This window comes from Cyprinus carpio, chromosome B22 (assembly GCF_018340385.1).
Source record: "Cyprinus carpio isolate SPL01 chromosome B22, ASM1834038v1, whole genome shotgun sequence".
NCBI classification, from domain to species: Eukaryota; Metazoa; Chordata; class Actinopteri; order Cypriniformes; family Cyprinidae; genus Cyprinus; species Cyprinus carpio.
This window is the reverse complement of record NC_056618.1, coordinates 30,387,507-30,409,406: the sequence shown is the minus strand read 5'-3', so window position 1 is coordinate 30,409,406 and position 21,900 is coordinate 30,387,507. Positions and strand designations below refer to the sequence as shown.

The following is a 21,900-nucleotide window of genomic DNA, read 5'->3' as shown; positions in this document are numbered from 1 at the left end:
AGGCATCTAAGCGTGGTTTTGCTTGACAGTATTCGCAAGCTTGCAGTCATCCCTGTTGCTTGTGCACCTTTTCCTACCCAATTTTCTTCTATCCAGTCAACTTTGCATTTAATATGCTTTGATACAGCACTCTGTGAACAGCCACCCCTTTCAGTAAAGACCTTCTGTGACTTACCCTCTTTGTGGAGGGTGTCAATGATTGTCTTCTGGACCACTGCCAAGTCAGCAGTCTTCCCCATTATTGTGGTTTTAAAAAACAAGAGATAGCCGGAATTTAAACTGTGAGGATGTTCCTTCAATGAAACTCAAATATAAATATTCTAATATTTTGAGATACTGTATTTTTGACTTCCATGAGCTGTAAGCTCTAATAATCAAAAAAAAAAAAAAAAAAAAAAAAAACCTTTGAAATGTTTTAATTTACATGTAATGAATCTAGAATATATGAAAATTTCACTTTTTGAAATAAGTTACAAGAAAAAAAATGAACTTTTTCACGAAATTCTATTTTTTTTTTTAGATGCCCCTGTATAACCTCACAATCACATTTTCACATCCGGCCAGTACAAGAAACTATTGTCGATACAATCTTTCTTTAATTTGTCAAACAATGTTTGCTAGGACCTAACTTCAGCAAAAGGGGGCAACCCTTTGATATTTAACATACATGCAATTCCAGAGCCTTCTAAAAATAGGAGGAGGAAGATGACAGCTCTATAGCGGAGGGCAAATAAACATTCTGCTCTCTGACCTCATCCTGCTCTGAGACACGAGGCAGAGGGAATATTTCTGAAATGCCATTTCAAATGGCAACAGCATACACAGCCACATTAATTAAAAAATAATAATAATATTAACATAAAATAACTTAAAATAAAACTGTAACGATCAGCCTTATCGGCTGCTTTTAACAACCTAGGATTACTAGTTTTATTGCGTTGTTTTAAGTCTCTTATGAACATTGAAAATACATATTTGATTTTCACTTTTACTATTTATGTTTGACTCATCTTTTTAAACACTCAAATCCCTCGCACAGTTTAATCTGACCCCATTTTAAATTCAGGTAATTCGGCCGATAAGGCTGATCGTTACATATGGTCCAACACCATAAGTAATAAAGCATTATAATTGATCAGAAGAACTGATCAACAATATATTTTTTTTAAAAAAGCAACAGGACTAAAACCGGGTGCAGAACTCAGTTCAAGGTCTTGAGCATTCATCCAGCTACGATCAATTCTGCTTGAGCTAAACACGGGAATCTGTCCAGATATACTGCTGCAGCCACTACGAGATATGATCAGGCAATGCTCTATCAGTGCTATAACTTTCTTCCAAATGCACACACACACTGTCTGCAAACTGCAAATTCATCCTCGCTATTCTAATTTAACTCGGTTCTTATGATTAATGGGATCTCACGTCTTGGAATTCAAATTCAGATAAGGAAAGAGGATTAGCTCCTGAATGAGAGACAAACAGAATAAAAATGCAATTTTTCTCCTTGTTCTTCTGAGTGTTTCAGCAACATGTTTGGTCAGCACTGAATAATGGAGTTGCTAATTAACTATATATGTAATTTACTGATTGTGAGTAACTTCTGTTTTAAAAGTCTGTTTTAATCTTCACACAACGCCTCTTTTTAGAATGTGACATTCTCACCTCTCTGCATGACCAATTCATGAGATCTTCTATGCACAAAAGATGAAAAAGTTGAGGCAAGTTAAGCGAGAATTTCTTCCCTGGGCAATGAACATTCAGTCATTCTCAAAATACTCAAAACACATCAGCAACTGTATTACAATATCTTAAACATCACTGTAGATCAAGATGCAGAGGAGTTCCACAGGGTTATGTACTGGGGCACAAATCAATTTTCATTTGACATCATTTTACCCAAGTGTTGAGGTGAGTACCTCGAGGCTATGTACTGGGGCACATCTCATTTTGCCTTGGACCTCATTATAAAGTAGATAGGAGCTCGGGAATACCTCAAGATTATGTAAGGGGGCCATTCCTGTTATGCAATACCTTGTGAATTCTATAATTTATAAATAAATAAATGTGTTGTAATTAAAGTCAGACTATACTTAAAAAAAAAGAGTATACAAGACTTATAAAAAGGTTCTGGTCAACCTGAAACTCAACTTTATTATTAATTATGACTTCATCAGTAACTTCATAATTTATGAAAACATTAACAATTAAAATAATAATTTGAAATAATATTACATCTGTATTCTGTAAATATAGCATATGTTTTGTTTGAAATATCTTTGAAAAAAAAAAACGTACACATTTCTTTATAAATTGCCAGTTTTTTATGTTAGAGGCTGACAAATGACAATATAAATAATAGTTAAATTATATAAATTCACAACGTGCTCATTTTAGTGTGATGCTGTGATTCATCGAGGCATTACCACAATAAGAATGAGAAAGTTTCTGGCATTACAGAAATAAAAATTGGATAAAAAGTTTAAAAAAAAAACTTTTTAATAAAGTAATATGACAATGCAACACAATTTACATAGCTTTGTCAAAAAGGGCAATATCCACATAAATCAAAATAATTTAATTATTTAAAATTCACTGTGAAAATATTTTACAAGGAAAAAAACATAGAAGATATATAGATAGATAGATAGATAGATATATATAACATTTATCCAGTATATTAAGTATTGCATAATAGGAACCTAGCATTTATTGATGAGAACCTCTATGTCCTGGGGCACAACTGATTTTGCTTGAGACATAATTTTAGACATAATTACAGACACAAAGCATGGAAACACACAGCACTTGATTAACACGTGGGTTCAGAGCAGCAAACGCAGTCACTCGTGGTGAATTCAAAGAGCTGACGTCTATTAGCTTCATTTGCGCATTTACCATTAGAACCGATAAGCGTATTCGCACTCAACTCGATTTATAAGTCTGAAATCCATTCACTTACCTTCGTCGTGCATTCTCTGCAGGCAAAAAGTCAGGTTTCTCCTCCAGCTTGGCATGGCAAATAACTAAGAGTGATGCGTTATTCGGAGAGAGCCGGAAACAGACGCTCGTTTGTGGTGATGATGGATAGGGAGTACGCGGCCGGAGATGTGTCGGTGGTCAGGTGTATCGTGGACAGATCCTGTGGTGTTCATGCAGTGGTCCATGAGCGGGCATCAGCTGTCACTCCTGAGAGCGGAGCGCAAATGACTCACGAGTGTCACCGCCTCACCAAAGTGTGTGAACGCGTGGACCGCCGGAACGCGCTCAGATCCACGCAATATGCCACAGCAAACACATTAACCCTTACCTTCTGATGGGCTCGGAAAAGTACACATCCAACAGTTTAAGACGCTACTTGAATAAATAGCACATTCATACACCACGAGTTAGTTTTCATATTTTACTCCACGGTACTGTATGGTGTGTAGATGGTACCTTGATCCTTTGACGTTTTAGTTGGATAAACATTAATTTTCTTAAATTTTAAGAGAAATACTTTTTAAAATTATAAAACTATATTTTGCATACATTTTATTTGTTATATATTGTGATATAATGAATGAAGCACACCCCCTACTGTCTTCAACATATTTGTACTAATTTCAGTTTAAATGCAATACATTTAAAAATAAATGTTTTAATGATTTAGTTTTATTTGAAAACTATTTATATAAAACATTTGTCTTGTAATATTAATATTAGATATTTTATATATATAATATATTTTTGCTGCATAAAGAAAATTGTGTTTGTTATATATTGTGATATCATTTTAATGACCATGAAGCACATTCCTAGTAAAAGTGAGAATCATCTTTGCATTTTTTTTTATCATCATCTTAAGACAGTTAAAAATACTACTTTTTAAAATTAATATCACTTTAAAGGTAGCACAACAAATGTTACAAATAAATTATGAACAATTTAATTATATAATACATTTTAATCAACAATTAATTTATATATTTTAAAATATGTGTTATATATTATGATACAGATTTAATGATAATGAAGCACATGACCTAATGTAATAAAGTAAAAGTGGAAATCATCTTGCCCAAACTTTTTGAAATTTTAATTATATAATTCATTCTTTTTTAAATATAATTTAATTAAATTGTATATCTAAAATATTTTTATTATTTTTATTATTTAAAAATTGCTAATTAATTTTTTGTCATTATTAACATAAAAAAATAATATTAAAGGAATGAGAATTAGAAGTAAAAAACTTAATAAATACACACATAATGTCACAATGCAAAAAAAAAGTTCAGTGCTTCATTTACGGTTATGTAAAATATGGTATAAAAAATACAGGGTTTAAACTTTAGGCTTTTAACGGCAAATTTTGATTTGGTAATTGAAGCAACAAAATCTAAAAGAAAAATGGGAACTGTGTAATGAAAAAATGGTGAAATGTACTGAAGATGAGTGATTTGGCTCCTGTAGAACGAGTAAGAAACTTGTCAGAACTGCAAACCAATAGTGCTAAACTGATGTGTAACCCAATGTGTGAAAATACGCATTTCTCAAAACAATAAATCAACCTATTATTCTAAGTGACACTTCACTTGCGCTTGTGAGAGGCTGGAACACATTTGGAGTTTATTTCCCCTCCATTCCAGATTCAAACTCGTAACTGGAGGCTGAGGGAGGGTTGGCAGGCCTCTGTACTGATCTCCTGAACCCTTGGGCAACTCTGCCAAATCTGTAACAGAGGCATAATTTAATATGACAGTAATGGAAACAACTGCCATAGCACGTTCACACTGGATGTTTAGATGGCATGTTTATTTGACAGATTTTGCAGGTGATGCCAACCGTTTCACTCATGGTTTGGTTGTTTTACAGGTATTGCAATTTGAAATATGTTGCAAAGTCCACATGAAACGCTGTTTGCAACCATTTATTCCAGTGCTCTCATGCAAATTTGTAGCTATTTTATGTTTTGGCAAATTGGTGGATAATTCGTATGGATTTGTACAATTTTTATTTATATATTTCCATACAACCTTTTATGGTTAGGTTTAGGAGTGGATTGATTTTTTTTTTTTTTTTTTAAATTGTACGAATTTGCATTTTATTTTACGAGGTGCCAAATTCATTGGAATTCATACGAAGGACCACCCCTAACTCCGCCCCTAAACCTACCCCACAAATCACACAAAAACGTACAAGCAAAGTCGTACGAATTGGACACCTCGTAAAATACACAACAAAATAAAATAAAAATAAGAAAAAAAAAAAATAAATATAGTTATAGTTTAATATATAAAACTTTATTCTTCAGAATCATTTCTCAACAGTTTAATATATAAAACTTTATTCTTCGATGGTAGTGTTGGTCTTGAAACACACTAAAGTCCATCCAGCCAAAAATAATCAAACCATCTTTCATTTATCAACTTTTTTTTTACTTCTCCATGAATCATTTCTCAACATAATTGACATGTTGAGAATTAAAAATATTACAAATCAGCTCAAACATCCTGTTTGGAAATGAACCAATGTAAAAAAAAAAATCAGGGTAAGGTTGAAAACCAAAACAAAATTTCATATCCGCTCCGCCGTCTGGGGGTGAGATGCACTTTTAACATTCAAGAAAAGTCTTTGAGGGCAGAAAGATGTCTGATTGAAGGTGTGAGAGCGGAGACAGACTTCACTGCTCGTTCTGTTGGTTGTCTGTGATGGAGGTCACGGCCCCCTGGCCTTTGTTGACGTCACTGATACAAGCCCACTGTCCGTCCACTGACTCCTTCCACAGGGTCACCTATGCGCAAAAGTCATTTGGAAGCATAGTAAATGACGTGCTTTTCAATTTTGGTTGAACAATCCCTATAAAAACACCAGCAGGTTAGACGTCAAATTTACAGTTAATATCACAGTAATTTAAGTGAAAGTTTTATTTGTTATTAAACTTTAACTAAAATTTGATTATCTATTATTGAAATAGTTCACTCAAAAAAGAAAATTTGCTTAAATGTACTCACCCTCAGGCCATCCAAGATGTAGACGAATTTGTTTCTTCGTCAGAACAGATTTGGAGAAATTTAGCATTACATTGCTTGCTTAGAAATGGATGCTCTGCAGTGAATGGGTGCCGTCAGAATGAGAGTCCAAACAGCTGATCAAAACATCATAATATTCCACACCGCTCCAGTCCATCATTTCTTAACAAACATGTATATTTTAGATTTAAAAGATGGACTGGAGTGGTGTGGATTATTGTGATGTATTTATCAGCTGTTTGGACTCTCATTCTGACGGCACCCATTCACTGCAGAGCATCCATTGGTGAGAAAGTGATGAAATGCTGAACTTCTCCAAATCCATTCCCATTAAGAAACAAACTCATCTACATCTTGGATGGTCTGAAGGCGAGTACATTTTCAGCAAATTTACATTTTTAGGTTAACCATTTCTTTAAAACTGTCTATTAGTGCTTTGAACTTCAGTTCAAAAAATAAGAGTTCAAACTGTCAATTTGAATCAATTAATTGAAAACTTCATATATACAAAAAGCCAAAATAATATGCAATCAAAATAATTGTGGGTAAACTACTTGTTATTACAATATATTGGGGGATATGAATAATCTTTTTTCAATATTTAATATATATTTTTACTATACTTTATTTAGATCTTTAAGCATTTTTAATTAAATTTGCTACAGAAGTTGATTTGAAAAGCCATTTTAAGCAGTTTCAGAGTAAATGCATACATTATTGTTCGGATGTTTTTTTAAAGAAATACTTTTATTCAGAAAGGATGTGTTAAACTGACTGGTTAGTCAGGTTAGAGGCCATTAGGAAAAAGCAAACATGTCTTCCTGTTCCAGGGACAGCGACGCAATCTTGCTCATCTTGGTGGGGTCAGATAATTTTGGCAAGCAAACAAGGTAATGAAAACACCTTCAAGAGCGACTGTGTACACATCATTAGTACAAAAAAAAAACATGCCTGCTTTAGCTGCCTAGAACCACCTAGTCAGGACTGTATTTAACCTGCGCTTATTTTCAAAGCCCTTTTGCATCATTTAGCTGTCTGTTTTATAAATGCATCAGATAATGGCACCTTCATCGGAGAGTAAATGGCTCGACCCGCCGCTCGCCATCGTGAATAATTACAAGGCACAGCGTCTCACTGAAAGCGCAACAGCCCAGAGTCTTCATTTAAATAACGGCGACGTCGAGGACCGATTCCCTCGCGCTGGGCCGAGCGCTGGGTGACTTAACCTCAGTCATTAATTCCTGAACCCGAGAGTGCTTTAATAGTCAGGCACAGTAAAATGAGTAATGATGCTGGGTAAATGCAGTGCTGTAAGCTGCCCACATGCTTCAGCGGAGCATCTTCACTCCGTAATCCCACGGGACGAGAGCCAAAGACTGTCAACATAAGTTTCATGGTGAAAAGTGAATGAATCACAATGAATTTGTCAGAGAACATTCACGGCCTGTCCTTTAGTTGGTGACGGGATGAATCATGTTTGGCGCACAGCGTTCTGGAGGACATCCAGCCTTTAGTATGAGAGCATTTGTTAGCATTAATAAGAAAATGTTATTTCAGTACTATTGAGAAACTATTACGGTTTTTATTATTTTACATTACTTTTAGTAAATGAGCTACAATTTTAGTGAAGTTTTAGTATTTTTTTAGTAAATTTTAGTAGCTAGTTTTAGTAAGTTAGCTAAAATTTTATTAAAGTTTAAATTTTTTTGTAAATTTTAGTAGCTATAGTAAATTAATTTAGTAACATGTTTTTGTCCTTTTTTTCATTTTTGTCTATTTAGTTTTTATGAGTTTTTAGTTTTAATTTTAGTATATTACATTGAACCTAAACAAAAATGAGAAAGTTTGCCTTGGCAACTAGATGAAAGAAGTTTCTTTTCTCTCAGTTAAAGTTTATTTTAAAATTCAAGTAAGGAAATTGTTTTTTTGTTTTTTTAAGCAGTTTTAGTTCTGTTTAACCATTTTTTTTAACTTAAAACGTTACATTAAAAATACGTAATAAACATGTAATAAAAGGTAAAAATACCAAGCACGTAAAATATATTCAGGTAAATATTGCTCATTATTACAATATATTGGTGGATAAATAAAATGATAAAATATTCTTATTTATATATAAACTGCCATTCAAAAGTTTGGGGACAGTAAAAAAAAAAAATCTTTCCATATTTTAGACAGATGTCTCCTCTGCTCACCAAGGTTGCTTTAATTTGATCGAAATTACAGTACAATAATATTGTGAAATATTTTCACTGTTTAAAAATAACTTCTCTATTTGAATATATTTTAAAATGTAAATTATTCCTGTGATGGCAAAGCTGAATTTTCAGTCTTCAGTGTCACATGATCCTTCAGAAATCTTTCTAATATGTTGATTAAGAAACATTTCTTATTATTACCAGTAGTGTTGGGGAATATGCTCTGTAGTCATATCATCCTATTGTCAGCCTGTGAGACTGCTGATACATTGTGCTAATTTATTTAATTATTTACTTCCTCGGCTTCATAGCCGGAGAGTGAACCAACCTCAAAGTATGGCAAAAAGCAGCCTAATGTTAGTGTGATCTATTAACTACACATTATATCTTACATTTCAAGTAGCATATAGATGTCATAAAATATTTTTAGTAAGACTGAATTTGTATTTAACAATTAAATAAAGCCATTTTAAGTAGTTTGAGGGTAAATCCAGACTCAAGGGTGGCATTGGAAAGGTATAACAGAGCACATACTTTGTTGTCTCCTCCTGACACAGCCAGGATGTTTCCTGTGATGGACCAGCTCACGTGCCACACCACATCATTGAATTTGTGCAGAAGTTTGGCCGTCCAGGTGTTGCCGGCTGGGTCATCACACGTCCAGATAAACACACGACCATCCTGTAGTGGAATACAACAATATAATATAAGTCATTTATGCATATTCCATATACTTTTATCCAACTTCCATAACATTAAAAGGTATACATTTTAATAGTTAAAGCATTCCTAAGGAATCAAACTCATGGGTTTGCCAGGAATGTATATCATTTTTAGTTTAGAAGAAAAATAAACTTATTCAATTTCATTTAATTAAACTAGAATGTATTAATTATTGTTCACATTGACATACGGTACAATATTTAGAGTAAAGCATTTGGCTGTGATCACCTGTGAGCAGCTGGCGATTGTGCTGGTCGGCAGACCTATGGAAGGAGCCCAGCCAACATCTCTCACCCAATCACTGTGCGCCTCCAGCTTCTGATCCTCTTTCCACTGGCCGTCCTCTTCTCTGTGAAGAAAAACAGGATTGTCAGAACACTGTTTTAATTCAAAGATATTTGTAGACTTTAGGGTGATTTATTACTTCAAATATAACTGGCTCAATAAGAATCTAGCATTTTATCATATTTGGAAATGGAGAACACACACACAACCCAAAGTATGGAATGATTAGGATAATGTTTTTTTTTAGAAATATTTCTTCAGCATTAAATCATCATATTAGAATGATTTCTGAAGGACCATGTGACACTAGAGACTGGAGTAATGATGCTGAAAATTCAGCTTTAATCACAGGAATACATTTTAGAATATATTCAAATAGCAGTTTTGAAATGATGATTTAATTTATTAAGGGCAAAAAGCTGTCCAAACTTACCTGGCCCTACGTGAAAAAGTATTTGCCCCCTAACTCTTATAACTTGTTGTTCAACCCTTCACAGCAACAACTGCAATCAAGCGTTTGTGATAACTTGCAATGAGTCTTTCACATCGCTGTGGAGGAATTTTGGCCCACTCTTCTTTGTAGAATTGTTTTAATTCAGCCACACTGGAGGGTTTTAGAGCATTTAAGGACAGTTTGAGATCATTATTCAATTATTTCCAAATAATTACATAAAAAACTAACATTATCCAGAGTAAATATAACATTTGATTTTCATTTATTTTTTTCTATTTAATTCTGTATGGGTCTATTGGTGCCCAAGTGTGACAGTAAAAACTGACAGCAGGTGCTCGTCACTGTACTCTATAAAACAAGAGCTGCACTCACTTCCACAGCTTGACCAGATTGTCACAGCCCCCAGACACAAATCTCTTGATGTAGTTGGGCTTCTGTCCTGTTGGCTGCTCAATAAGACTCCCTGGGACAACAGCTGGGGCCCAACTCACAGCGTTACAGCCGATCTGCCAGAGAAGAGAGAAACCATTAAAAAAAAAACTCAAATAACAGGATGCAGTACAACAAACTGGGCCAGTCTTGTATGACATCTACTACACTTGGCTGAAGCCTCTATATTGCATGTCTATAAAGCCTTATTGTCCAATCAGCACTGATAAATATTGAAGAGAAAAAAAAAAAAAAAAAAAAAAAATTGGTACCACTTTATTTTTAGGTGTCTTTGTTACACGTTACATGTACTTACTATTATGATAACAAGAAATTATGCATAAATACATGCAAGTAACCCTAAGCCAAACCCTAACCTTATAGTAAGTACATGTAGTTAATAGGGGTGTGACGAGACACTTATCCCAAGAGACGAGACAAGATGAAATATATAGGGAAAATTTGTCTTTTATTCAACTGAAAAACACAAAATGCAAAAAAATGTAGGTGCATTTTGAAATCAGATTCTACTTTATAAAATTAAACATCTATTTTAATACATTTTATGCAGGTATAAACTTGTAAACACTGCAAAAGGTTTTGCCACAAACTCAACTGACAGGCAAGTAATTGCACAAAATTATATAGTATGCATAAAAATAAATAATAAAAAACACAAATAATATTTAAAGTAGCAGTCAGTCAAGTTTATTATTTAGTATACTGATATTCATGTTAAAAAAAAATAAGTTTTTTTCCATTTAATTTTTCTCAACTCCTTTTTAATAGTATATATATATATATATATATATATATATATATATATTTTAGCATATATATATATATATTTTCACATCAATTTATTAAAAGTTTAACAAAAATTACAAGTTTAGGGCCCTATGAAATGTTTTATTTTTTTCTTAGCATATTATTTATATTTTTTATTGTTACCAAATTCTGTGTTTTAGCATGTATAACTATTTGAATGCATAACACAACTTAATTTATTCATTTTATTTTTTCTTAAAGTAGCCTTACTGGACATTTTTTTCCCTCAGAAATTCTGTGTTGTGTGTTTACATTTTTGTGGTTATCAAATGAAGGCATATAACATTAATTTCATCATTTAATTATTGCAAATTAAGAAAACTTTATTCTTTGGCAAACAAAGGGGATTTGCTATTAAAAGAAAACATGGAAGAAATGTTGTGTGATTATTCCTTTAAAATAATGTTTGTTTTGTTTTAGTAGTAGTAGTAGTCGTCGTCATAGTAGTAATAATAGGCTGTGTACATTTTATTGTCGTCATTTCAAACCGGACTTATTTTGACAGGTTGCCATGAATACCTTTACAGTTCTGTGTGATATGATGCTAGTTTTACTCAAATCAAATGGTAAAAAGCTCATGAAGTGACTCTCAGAGCAGTTCTGTAGATGTTGTTCATGTGTTTACATCTTCATGCGACCGTCATGCGCACTTCAGTGTGTGTGTGTGTGTAAACTGCATGTCTGCGCCATTCATTAACAGAGACAGGCAGAACATGCAGAATTCATATTTAAAACAACTTTTGCGGCTTTATATTTACAGATACTAGTTCATATCGTGATTTGATTTAAGTGTAATGACCTACTTTTGGTTAATTAATTCAAAATATAAGAAATTCCGTGACATTCTGCGTTAAACCCTCAAATCATTCTTCAACACTCCATAAATAAACCACTGCGTAATTTTCCCGCTTATTATGCGGCCACTTGCCTGATGTGAACATAATATCTTACATACCTTACATCACATTACATACCACTGGTGAAAGGGCCAGTGTAATGCAAAAAAACCAAAAATTACCTCACAACTAAATCCTTACACTTACCATCTCCCTATAACTCTTCACACCCCTTGTAGTTAATTAATATTACCCAGTACTTAAATGTATAATTACACTGTGACAAGGATACTTTAAAATAAAGTGTAACCAAAAGTTTTAACCATCGAGATTTCACTGTAAAATCAGAAAGTTTAAGTTCTGAAGGTCTTTGCACACTGAGTCTGAATTTTTCGTATGCTTTCACATTCATCATCAACACTCACAGAAACCTTGCACACAAGAGTCAAAATGCTCGCAACGGATGTGAAAAACGGACTAAAAATTACAGAAGCAAAATAATAATAATAATTTTTTTAAATATAGAAAAAACAACATAATAAAAACATATTAAAAACATGCTAATATCACAGACTCAGTGTGCAAAAACCTTACCTGTTTCAATTAAAAAGGGGTTAAATATAGTAATAACAACATAGTAAATACATGGTAATAACATAGTAATAACACCAAAACTGCAAATTTCTGAACATTTATTATTGAGAACTTTTTAATCTGATACAATATGGTTTCAGTTTAAGCTACGACTGTTTTATAAGCTCACATTCCAACGGGTCAAAATGGACCCGGGAATGCATGTATATATACACTTTAAGCAAAATTCATATTTATTTTTAAGTTATTTTGTTAAATATAGTAATAACATATTAAAAACATACAAAAACTTTAAATCTTTGCACTTTTACACATTAATGAATGATCAGATACAATCTGGTTTTAGTTTTAAAAAAAATCTATTACTGTTATACAAGCTATTAGAATGCATTTGGGAGGTTATTCAAAATAATAATACCAGTAATAATAATAATAACAACGACAATAAATTAAATTACATACACATTTATATAAAATCTACAACTTGTGTATATAGTAGTAATAGTAATAATCAAATAATTATTAGAGCCCTGTAGAGGTGTATTTTAAGATATTATGGTGGCATATAAAGGCTAAACTCACTGTATGTGCATTGTTGATCTTCTTAATATCCCAGTGTCCATCTCCAGAGCAGGTCAACACTGAAATGGCACCGTCTGAGCTGCCACAGGCCAGAAACAAGCCGAAGTCATACGGTCCCCAGCAAACAGAGTTCACTACAGGAGAACAAACGTGTGATTGTCCACAGCGGGATGCACTTCTGTGTCACAGTGTTTGATGCGAGAGTTAAAAGCGAAAATACCGGAGAAGACTCGTCCCCTGTATACACACACATCTTCCCACATGCCCCTCTCCCCCCCCCACATAATAACACCCCCCTCTCATAAGAACAAGACCACAATATTTCCCCACACATGGTGAGACCACGACACCACCCTGCCACACCGGACCCTCATGACTGCCCAAAGAGATCGAATGAATTCAAATAAAAGAACTAAAAATAATCTAAGAAGAACTAAGAAGACATTAATTATTAATCATAAGTCATCATTAAACTAGAGTTTTAATTTATGATAGGTCAAATTTTTTTTTTTTTTTGTATTGTATTGTAATGATACCAGAAAAAAAACACTCTCTTTAATGCCCTAAAAATGCTTTTGTCAGCCATATCTTTGAATAGTTTTTTTTTTTTTTTTTTTTTTTTTTTTTTTTTTTAGCCAATACAAATATATGTGTTGTTTTTCTAGATTAAAATTTCTGTTATAAGCTCATTTATAAACAATGGCTTTGAATTCCTCGGGCAATTAATCATTAGATGTGTATTTGTTTTATGTCTATGCCCATTCCCATTCCTTTGATGTACAGCAGAATTAGACAGTTTTGTTATGTTAATTTATTTTATATACTTTTTCTGACAACACTGAAACATGCAAACATTTTTTCAATTTATTATTTAATAATTATTTATCATTTAATTTACTGGGTTCAATATTTTAATCGATTGACAACACTAAATATAATACATAAATTTAAGCAGATTTATTGACTGATTGTTTGTTTCACTTTTTGGTTGTTTTAAATGAAAAAACTTTGAACTGTGTTTACATAATTATTCCACTGTTTTTATTTTTATTTTTTTTTCAAACTATTTAGTTTTTTTTTTACTTGAAAAACTACTTAATAATAAAAAACATATACTTCATTGAAAAATACTTAATATATTTAACAGTTGTAATGCATATTTGTTTACAGTAAAATTTTTGGAGGATGTTAGAGAACAGAGAACACTATTTTTTCAATATCAAAATTCAACAAAATTCTATCAGTTTATTTTACAATTATTTATCACATAATAAACTAGACTAAATATTTTAATCAACTGGTAGATATAAAACTGGTATAATCTAAAACTGCACAAGTAGGTTTAAAAAATAATTAAAAAACAATTACTTAAGTTTTTAGATCCATAAATATAAATATTTCTTTAAAACTGTATAATTGTTTATCTATTTCAACTTTTTTTTACTTAAGCAATTACTTTAAGAAAAAATAATTACAGAACACATTTCATTGTTTTAATGCATCTCTATATTTACATATTTTAATATTTAATTTAAAAAATTGTACATTTGAACACATAATATTAACAACTCACACCCACAGACCACCCAAGATTAACTTTTACTCACCCCCTCAGATCAGCCACGAGGATCTGCCCTCCGTTTTTGACGTCAAAGATCTTCACAGAGCGATCAGAGGAGCAGGTGGCCAGACAACAACAAAAAAAATCCATAACGCCGGAAAAGATGCAACACAACGATAAACCAGAGTTAAAATGCTAGGACAGATGCAGTAGAGGGAAAGGAGACAGAACGGATGGAGACACTCACGATCATATCCTCACCTCATGTGAGCCACCCACTTTATTAATGAAACAAAAATGAAAGACACAAGACCACAGACGTGCTTGAAAAGTTATGCGTCAGATTTAACTGACATCAGTAGAATTTGTGATATTATCATGCATTTTATCTGAATACCCACACATTTCAATAAACACAGTCATGTATAAAGGTATATGCAACTAATCACTTTTTAAATTTCATTATTATTATTATTTAATTCTTAATCATGTAGTTAACTAAACTGAATATTTTACTCAATTGACAAATACTAATATATGCCATGACTCATTCAATATTTAGAACATTTTATAATATATATTTAAATAGATTGCAAAAATAAGTCTTATTTTTCTGCATATACTGCCACATAGATACTGTAACTCAGATATTTGACAGAATAAACTCGAATAATTTTATATTATCAGAGCTGTTTTATAAAGATAATCTAATCACAACTACACAACAAAAAGTTGCTTTTAATCTCAGAAACAGTTTTGATAACTAAAAATGCGTTTTATTTCCATCAGGTCACTTAATTTACTGTAAAACTATAGAATGGGGATTTGTTTAGATTTTTCCATTCATCAGCTCAAGAACTACCGGGTTTAAACAAATATCTGAGAACAATCGAAGCCCAGTCAATAATGCACCGCTCACCATATTTGATTATGTCACTCCAACAAGCACCTTCACCACTGAAATCTTCAGAAAGTGTCCGGGTTGCTCTTCAGGGCTCCAGAAATGAATTTACTGATAATATTTCCGACGTGGCAGACAGCGCTCGGTTCGGACTGCGTCCCCGCTGCTAAACGCTCCGAGTGGAACGAAATAAAGGTTCCGCTTAATGTTTCCCATCCGCGCCCTGCATTTCACATCGAGTCCAGCAGATGACAGCAAAGCAAGTTAAATTAAAAACATATCGCTCGTCTCTATTTATAAACTGTACAAAAAGGTCATATGTTCCAGCCTCTCCAGTGTCCAGCCAGGCACTATGATCTTCATCAAGCTCAGCTTTCTGTATTAATTTTTACATCGCCATAAAGTGCAGTATTCAGGAGGTTAAGAACCCCAAACCCTCCGAGTCGGTGAGAATTCTCTCATTGCTGTGCCTTGAAGAAATTGGAAGGTTAATGAACTTTGAGGGGCAGAAGGAACTGAAGGGAGTCATAATGGGAGCCTTCGGTTCTCCTAATGAGGAAGTCAAGTCTGCCGCATCTCTTGCTTTGGGGGAGTATCTGCCATTCATGCTCAAGGAGATCATCAGCCAGCCGAAGAGACAGAATCTGCTTCTACACTCCCTCAAAGAAATGATCAGCACTCTGTCAGCCGACACTCTCAAGCCTCATGTGGAGAACATCTGGGCTTTGCTGTTCAAGCGCTGTGAAAGTAATATTGTAGCCGAATGTTTGGGGAAACTCACATTGGTCAGTCCATCTGAACTCCTACCAAGGCTAAAAAAAACAACTGTCCTCGGGTAATAAGCGATTAAATGTTATCTTGAATTTACTCACTTGATAATGGGCTAGTTTCAAACATATAGTCTTAAAATGTAGCAAAGAGTGGCACATTTTAGAGTGGTATTTTATTGTGGCCAGCCTAAGGCACACCTGTGTAATAATCATGTTGTCTAATCAGCATCTTGATATGCCACACCTGTGAGGTGGATGGATTATCTCGGCAAAGGAGGAGTGCTCACTAAAACAGATTTAGACAGATTTGTGGACAATATTTGAGAGAAATAGGCCTTTTGTGTACATATAAAAAGTCTTAGATCTTTGAGTTCAGCTCATGAAAAATGGGGGCAAAAACAAAAGGGTTGCGTTTATAATTTTGTTCAGTGTAATTGTGCAAATCAAAACAATAAACAATATTTATTGTTCTTCCAGGGTCTCCTTTTTCTCGTAGTGAAGTTGTAACTGCAGTGAAGTTCACCATCGTAGACCACGCCATGCCCATAGACTCACTTCTCAAAGGATGCATTGGTAACCTGCATGTTTTTACTTATATAAAGGTAAATGCATGGTAGATACTATCTTAAATCCTTGAACTAATGGCCTAGTTTGTAATTCTGCTATTAGGTGACTTCCTGAAAACACTCCAGGATCCTGACCTCAATGTTCGGCGAGTGGCTTTGGTCATGTTTAATTCAGCCGCCCACAACAAACCCTCCCTGATCTGTGGACTTCTGACATCACTTCTGACTCACACATCTATACGAGACACAAATCAGAAAAGACCTTGTCAGAGAGATACAAATTATGAGCGGTAAAATCACAAGAAAATGCTATATAAAACAATTGTTGTGTGTAAAATATTGGAAACTGATGAAAAACAAAAAAAAAAACAGTAAAAAATTCAAATTCTTTGTGAAATTTGACAAACTGAAATTATGGAGCGTTTAATCACGATGGGCCCCTTCAAGCACACAGTAGATGATGGGTGGGACGTCCGCAAGGCAGCTTTTGAATGTATGTACACCCTGCTGCTGGACAGCTGCCTGGACTGTTTGGACATCTTTGGATTTCTGAACCATGTTGAAGAAGGGCTGAAAGATCACTATAACATTTAAGTGCATTTTCAGTGAGGTTATGTTAGAAAGGATTACATTATGATTAACTGTCCAATACATTACATGGGATTAATATATATATATATATATATATATATATATATATATATACACATATACATACACACACACACACGTTTAAATTTACTGTAAAGAAAATGTACTGTACTTCATTTTATATACAATAAATATTTTATCAAATGTTTTAATCCAAAATTGCTATAAAATTAAAGCCATATGTCTACAGCACCAAATCTTAAGATTATAAAAAAAAAAAAAAAAAAAAAAAAAGAGGTTCCTATGCAATTTTGTTTAGGCATTATACCCAAACCCCACTGAATTCACAAATGTATCAATTTCTCTTTCAATATTACGTCTATGAAAAAATAACCAATCCAAACATGCAATCTTGAGACTCAGACCCTTCCAACGATATGTTTTTTTGTCAAGATTATGAAAGTTTTGATTCTAAAAGACCATAATACATTTGAAATATGACACCTCCCACTAAGGGGGAGGAGCTCACTAAAAGATTGTAAAGTATGATTTCCATGGTAACTGGAGAGGATTTATGAATGGCTGTTAAGTACCTACTCAGGGGGAGTGTATGCGATTATCAGGCAGCATTTGCACACCAAAGAATATCCAAAAACATTTCAAATGAGCTTCAAGGCAGCATAACAGTTTAATGATCAACAAAACTTTGGTGATAACCAAGAGAATATTTTTTTACTGCAATACTAAACTCTCAACCAACTGCAGCTTCCAGATGCCGTTTTTATTTTTCACTCCCACAATACTGTTCACCAACTGCAGCTTTCAGATGCCGTTTTTTATTTTTCACTCAATTGTCACACAAACACATAGGATTTTGTGATATACACTGAAGCTGCCTTTAAAATCAATCAGATATCTCAGCAGACAGGATGTGACACAGTCAGTGTATTCACACGTGCCCGCAGAGACATTTTCAGCTTTTGGATGCAGCTCTGAAACAGCTCTGTGATAGAATGGAGATATTCAAAGCGAGCAGTTAACAGGGTTGCAAATCTCATATCTACACTATAAATGACACACAAAACACAAGAGTAGTTAACACTTTTTTCACTTTATTGAAAAGACAAGAAGATAACCAGATTATTCGTTCTCCTCGCTGCGAAGTCTGGCGTTGGGGTTTGTGACCTTAATGGCCAACTGAGCGGCCCTCTCTACAATGATCTTCCTGTTCTTTGAAGACACATTGTGGGCGATCTCTGCACAATGGGACCTACAGAGAAAGAACAACCTCAAGATTAAATCGCATTCTTAATTCAAAAACAATATTAAATGAGCATTAAAACTCCAGTTATCCATTTACACAGACTTCGAATCAGAAGAGGAGACCCAAATACAAGCGCTAGTCACTTGTCGCAGAATATCTTCCACCTGCTGGCTATGACAAGAGCTAGAGGTGGAATGGGTATTTCCTCCGCCATGCTATTTCTCTGAATTCAACACCTGAGATGAATACGGGCAATTCAGCAGGTATGATCAGAGAGATACAGACAGTCCAAACCGCTTTAAACAAATACAATCTACTAGTGACATGTTACTAAGACCACGAAGAACCACCACATTAAAACATACAAAGGATTTATAGGTATAAAACTGGCAACATATAAAAGCCTTACTTGTTGCTCATCATGAGGACTTCAAGTTCCTTGACATTGTGGACCAAGAACTTCCTGAATCCAGAGGGCAGCATGTGTTTGGTCTTCTTGTTACTTCCATAACCGATGTTGGGCATCAACATCTGACCCTTGAAGCGCCTGCGCACTCTGTTGTCAATACCTCTGGGTTTCCTCCAGTTTTTCTGCCGAGAGATCATTCATATTAGATCACGGATTTAATTGAAAGCTACATTGACTGAGTGCTTTGTTGGAAAGAATATTGAACTACTTTATCTGATCTCTTATAATGAATAAACGTTTTGCAGTGTTGTTGGATTTGACAACCATACAAGAAGATCTGAGAACGTGCTACAAGTGTGCTTTCTGGTCGATGACTTTCAATGATTTGTCCAGCAATTATGGAAAATAATTAGTGATAACGCACTGTAGCCTACTCATAAAAAGGCAACTTGTGGCTGAAAGCACAAAATACCGTACAACTTGAAGTCACAGTGAAACCAAACTAAAATCAGGCATTCCTAATTACTGCACATTTGAGTAAAAATAAATAAGTTGGCAAGAAATTATTAGGAGGTCAAAATTAAACATGCATGAAAATTTTTTCACAAGATCTGTAGCATGCACTTTATCAGCATACCAGCTTCTGTTGCTATTTTAAATATATTTAAATGCATTTTTGCTAAAAACAATGAAAATCACACTTGGTTTAACTGCTATAAATAACTGAATAAAAAGGTTTTTCACAGAGTTGAACCCAGCACAACCTGGTTAAACAGGTTTTAGAAATAAGTGATTTTTATAAGACAAACACACTTGTGATCCTAACATCTAACATTAAAAACTTGGAATGACTTGCTTTAGAAAATAGAGAGATTTTTTATTTAATTCCGACATTAACTAATAACATATGTTATCTTCCTCATCTTTTCAAAGCCTGTAAACCATGACTTCAGAAAACGTCTTGCTATTCTTACCTTGATCTTGACATAGCGGTCGGACTGATGTCGGATGAACTTCTTGGTCCTTTTCTTGAGGATTTTAGGTTTGGTGAGGGGTCGGAGTTGAACCATGATGCCTACAGAGTCAACATGCACAGATGAAAGAAACGGAGGTTAAAATAATACACATTTCCACATTTAAGAAAGTCTAAGAAGTCATTCTATGTAACGTTACAGTCAAGATGACTCGCATCTTACACCAAAGCAATCTACTTTGACATGTAGCATATAACGTTACATTAGCAATGTTAGCCAGCGCTAAACTCTTGTCCAAAGAGCTATTATGTCAACAAAAACGAGCTAATTACAGCATGCGATAAAACAAAAAATAATACACTTTTATCGTTTAACTTACAGCAGAAATCTAAAGTTAACATACACTAACCGGCGCATCAAGGAAAACGCATGCAACTAGCACCCAACACAAAATGCTATATTAAGCGTCTGAAAGTCTAAATCGTCTAGTTTAAGTATAAAAGGTCTATTTTGTAATGTTAAAGCGAGCAGAGTGGTATTTAATACACATTTGTCTTCAGTTTCACACACACATCACACCAATGGCCGCCGTGTACAGACCCCGTGTGATGGTATAAATAAATATCACTTCTTTTTTCGCTCCACGAGCCACAATATCAGCGCATTTAAATAGAGTGAACACTAATATATCGCCATGGAATGAGAAAAGTGTATTTCGATAGAAATGTTAAAGGATGAATTGAGATTTTACTCCGCTCACCGTTGGGCCTGCCTCTACCGAAGACAGTCCTGAAGAAGAGAAGGAAATGACGCAGCGACGACCTGGAAATAATATCAGGCAGCGGAAGTCAATCGATCCTGCTCTGAAATGTGGCCGTCCACAACATGTGTGAAACTGTATTTGTTTATATATATATATATATATATATATATGAGAAGAAATGAAATAAAATATATATAAACTTTGTGCATTGCATATTATATATAGGCTTAATTAACCCAGCGAGAAGAAATGAAATAAAATTAATAAAGGTGTATTTTTTTTTTTACCAAGATGTAAAGATGTAAGATGTAAAGACAAATAAAACATTCTGCCTCTGTTTTTAAAATGTTTATTTCTTCCTTTTATATATATATATATATATATATATATATATATATATATATATATATATATATATATATATATATATATATAATATATAAAATTGCTGCTTTTCATTCTTGGTCATATGTTGCCTACTATATTAACGCTGTACATATGCTGCATTAGTTTTTTAAATTATAATTTTTAATAATAAAATTTTAAATTTATAATTTTTTTAATAATCTTTTTTTTTTTGCCAATACATTACAAAAAGTATCTTGTTAACATAACCCGATTAGTGCATAAAATAAATAAATACCTAATAAATGTACAATGCCAGTGAAGTTGCAACTCTCACTGGCCAGTGCCAGCCAAGATGGGGGCGGGGCCCCGCCACTATATAATGCACCGTATTGGCAGCATAAACTCAGAATCTTCCTCTTTCACGTATACTACTGAAGACAGCTGTAGAGAAGACACAAGAAGACAGATTTCCCTCTCGGAGTTCCAGCATGTCAAACGTTTGCACGTTGTGTTCGGGACCCATTGAGGCCCCGGACACCCACGAGTTCTGCATCCGTTGCCTGGGTCTCGTCCATAGACTGTATAAAAACATGGATGTAGTGTCCGTGACGTCACCCGTAGACTCCTGAAGAGCATTTTGGAATCTCAAAGAGTGTAGAGCGGGCCGTCGCCATCTTGGTAGTCCGTCACCGCGCGACTCTCCCAGATAATCGAAAAGGGGCAAAAAGGCGAGAGCTGGTTGCTGAAGCCACGCCCACCTAGCTCGGCAGCAGTGTCAGCAGCGGCAATCCACCTGTCACTCATGTGGCC

General features: G+C 34.1%; 4 protein-coding genes across 5 annotated transcripts in view; 1 reads left to right on the top strand and 3 right to left on the bottom strand.

Moving 5' to 3' along the window:
• The window catches only part of LOC109064628 (glutamate receptor-interacting protein 2-like), a 177,400-nt gene extending 173,948 nt beyond the window's left edge, over positions 1–3,452 (bottom strand). Inside the window, exon 1 of the mRNA XM_042748624.1 lies at positions 2,963–3,452. Coding sequence (XP_042604558.1) covers positions 2,963–3,017 — 55 coding nt within the window. The 5' untranslated portion in view covers positions 3,018–3,452. The remainder of the gene's footprint in view (positions 1–2,962) is intronic.
• A 1,946-nt stretch (positions 3,453–5,398) lies between these two features.
• LOC109064648 (protein SEC13 homolog) lies at positions 5,399–14,654 on the bottom strand. Its single transcript, XM_019081684.2, is given in 8 exon segments — positions 5,399–5,776; positions 8,747–8,893; positions 9,164–9,284; positions 10,047–10,180; positions 12,944–13,077; positions 13,164–13,296; positions 13,298–13,319; positions 14,551–14,654. Coding segments are annotated over 8 exon segments (906 nt in total). The 3' UTR covers positions 5,399–5,665.
• Positions 14,655–15,359: 705 nt separating this feature from the next.
• Positions 15,360–17,174, top strand: LOC109064635 (cullin-associated NEDD8-dissociated protein 1-like). 2 transcript variants are annotated; one of them, XR_006158068.1, is made up of 3 exons: positions 15,360–16,240; positions 16,653–16,748; positions 16,845–17,174. XR_006158068.1 is itself a non-coding variant. In XM_019081677.2 (2 exons), the coding sequence occupies exons 1-2, from the start codon at positions 15,897–15,899 to the stop codon at positions 16,669–16,671; spliced, it is 363 nt and encodes a 120-aa protein (XP_018937222.1). In that variant the 5' UTR covers positions 15,360–15,896; the 3' UTR covers positions 16,672–16,757. The 2 variants fall into 2 exon arrangements, 1 of the variants encoding a protein (XP_018937222.1); XM_019081677.2 differs by lacking the exon at positions 16,845–17,174 and having other exon boundaries at positions 16,653–16,757.
• Positions 17,175–18,424: 1,250 nt separating this feature from the next.
• Positions 18,425–20,873, bottom strand: rpl32 (ribosomal protein L32). Its single transcript, XM_019081685.2, has 4 exons — positions 20,740–20,873; positions 19,980–20,080; positions 19,006–19,187; positions 18,425–18,602 (listed from the first exon to the last, which is right to left on the bottom strand). Exons 2-4 carry the CDS (start codon positions 20,073–20,075, stop codon positions 18,473–18,475), a joined length of 408 nt encoding a protein of 135 aa, XP_018937230.1. The 5' UTR covers positions 20,076–20,080; positions 20,740–20,873; the 3' UTR covers positions 18,425–18,472.
• Positions 20,874–21,900: the final 1,027 nt, after the last annotated feature.

Bases quoted from the DNA above. Each gene is read 5' to 3' on its own strand.
- LOC109064635 (XM_019081677.2), top strand. From the start codon at position 15,897: ATGAACTTTGAGGGGCAGAAGGAACTGAAGGGAGTCATAATGGGAGCC.
- rpl32 (XM_019081685.2), bottom strand. From the start codon at position 20,075: ATGGTTCAACTCCGACCCCTCACCAAACCTAAAATCCTCAAGAAAAGG. The intron at 19,188-19,979 runs GTAAGAATAGCA...ATCTCTCGGCAG, and splicing joins ACCGCTATGTCAAGATCAAG to AAAAACTGGAGGAAACCCAG. The intron at 18,603-19,005 runs GTAAGGCTTTTA...CTTTCTCTGTAG, and splicing joins GTCCTCATGATGAGCAACAA to GTCCCATTGTGCAGAGATCG.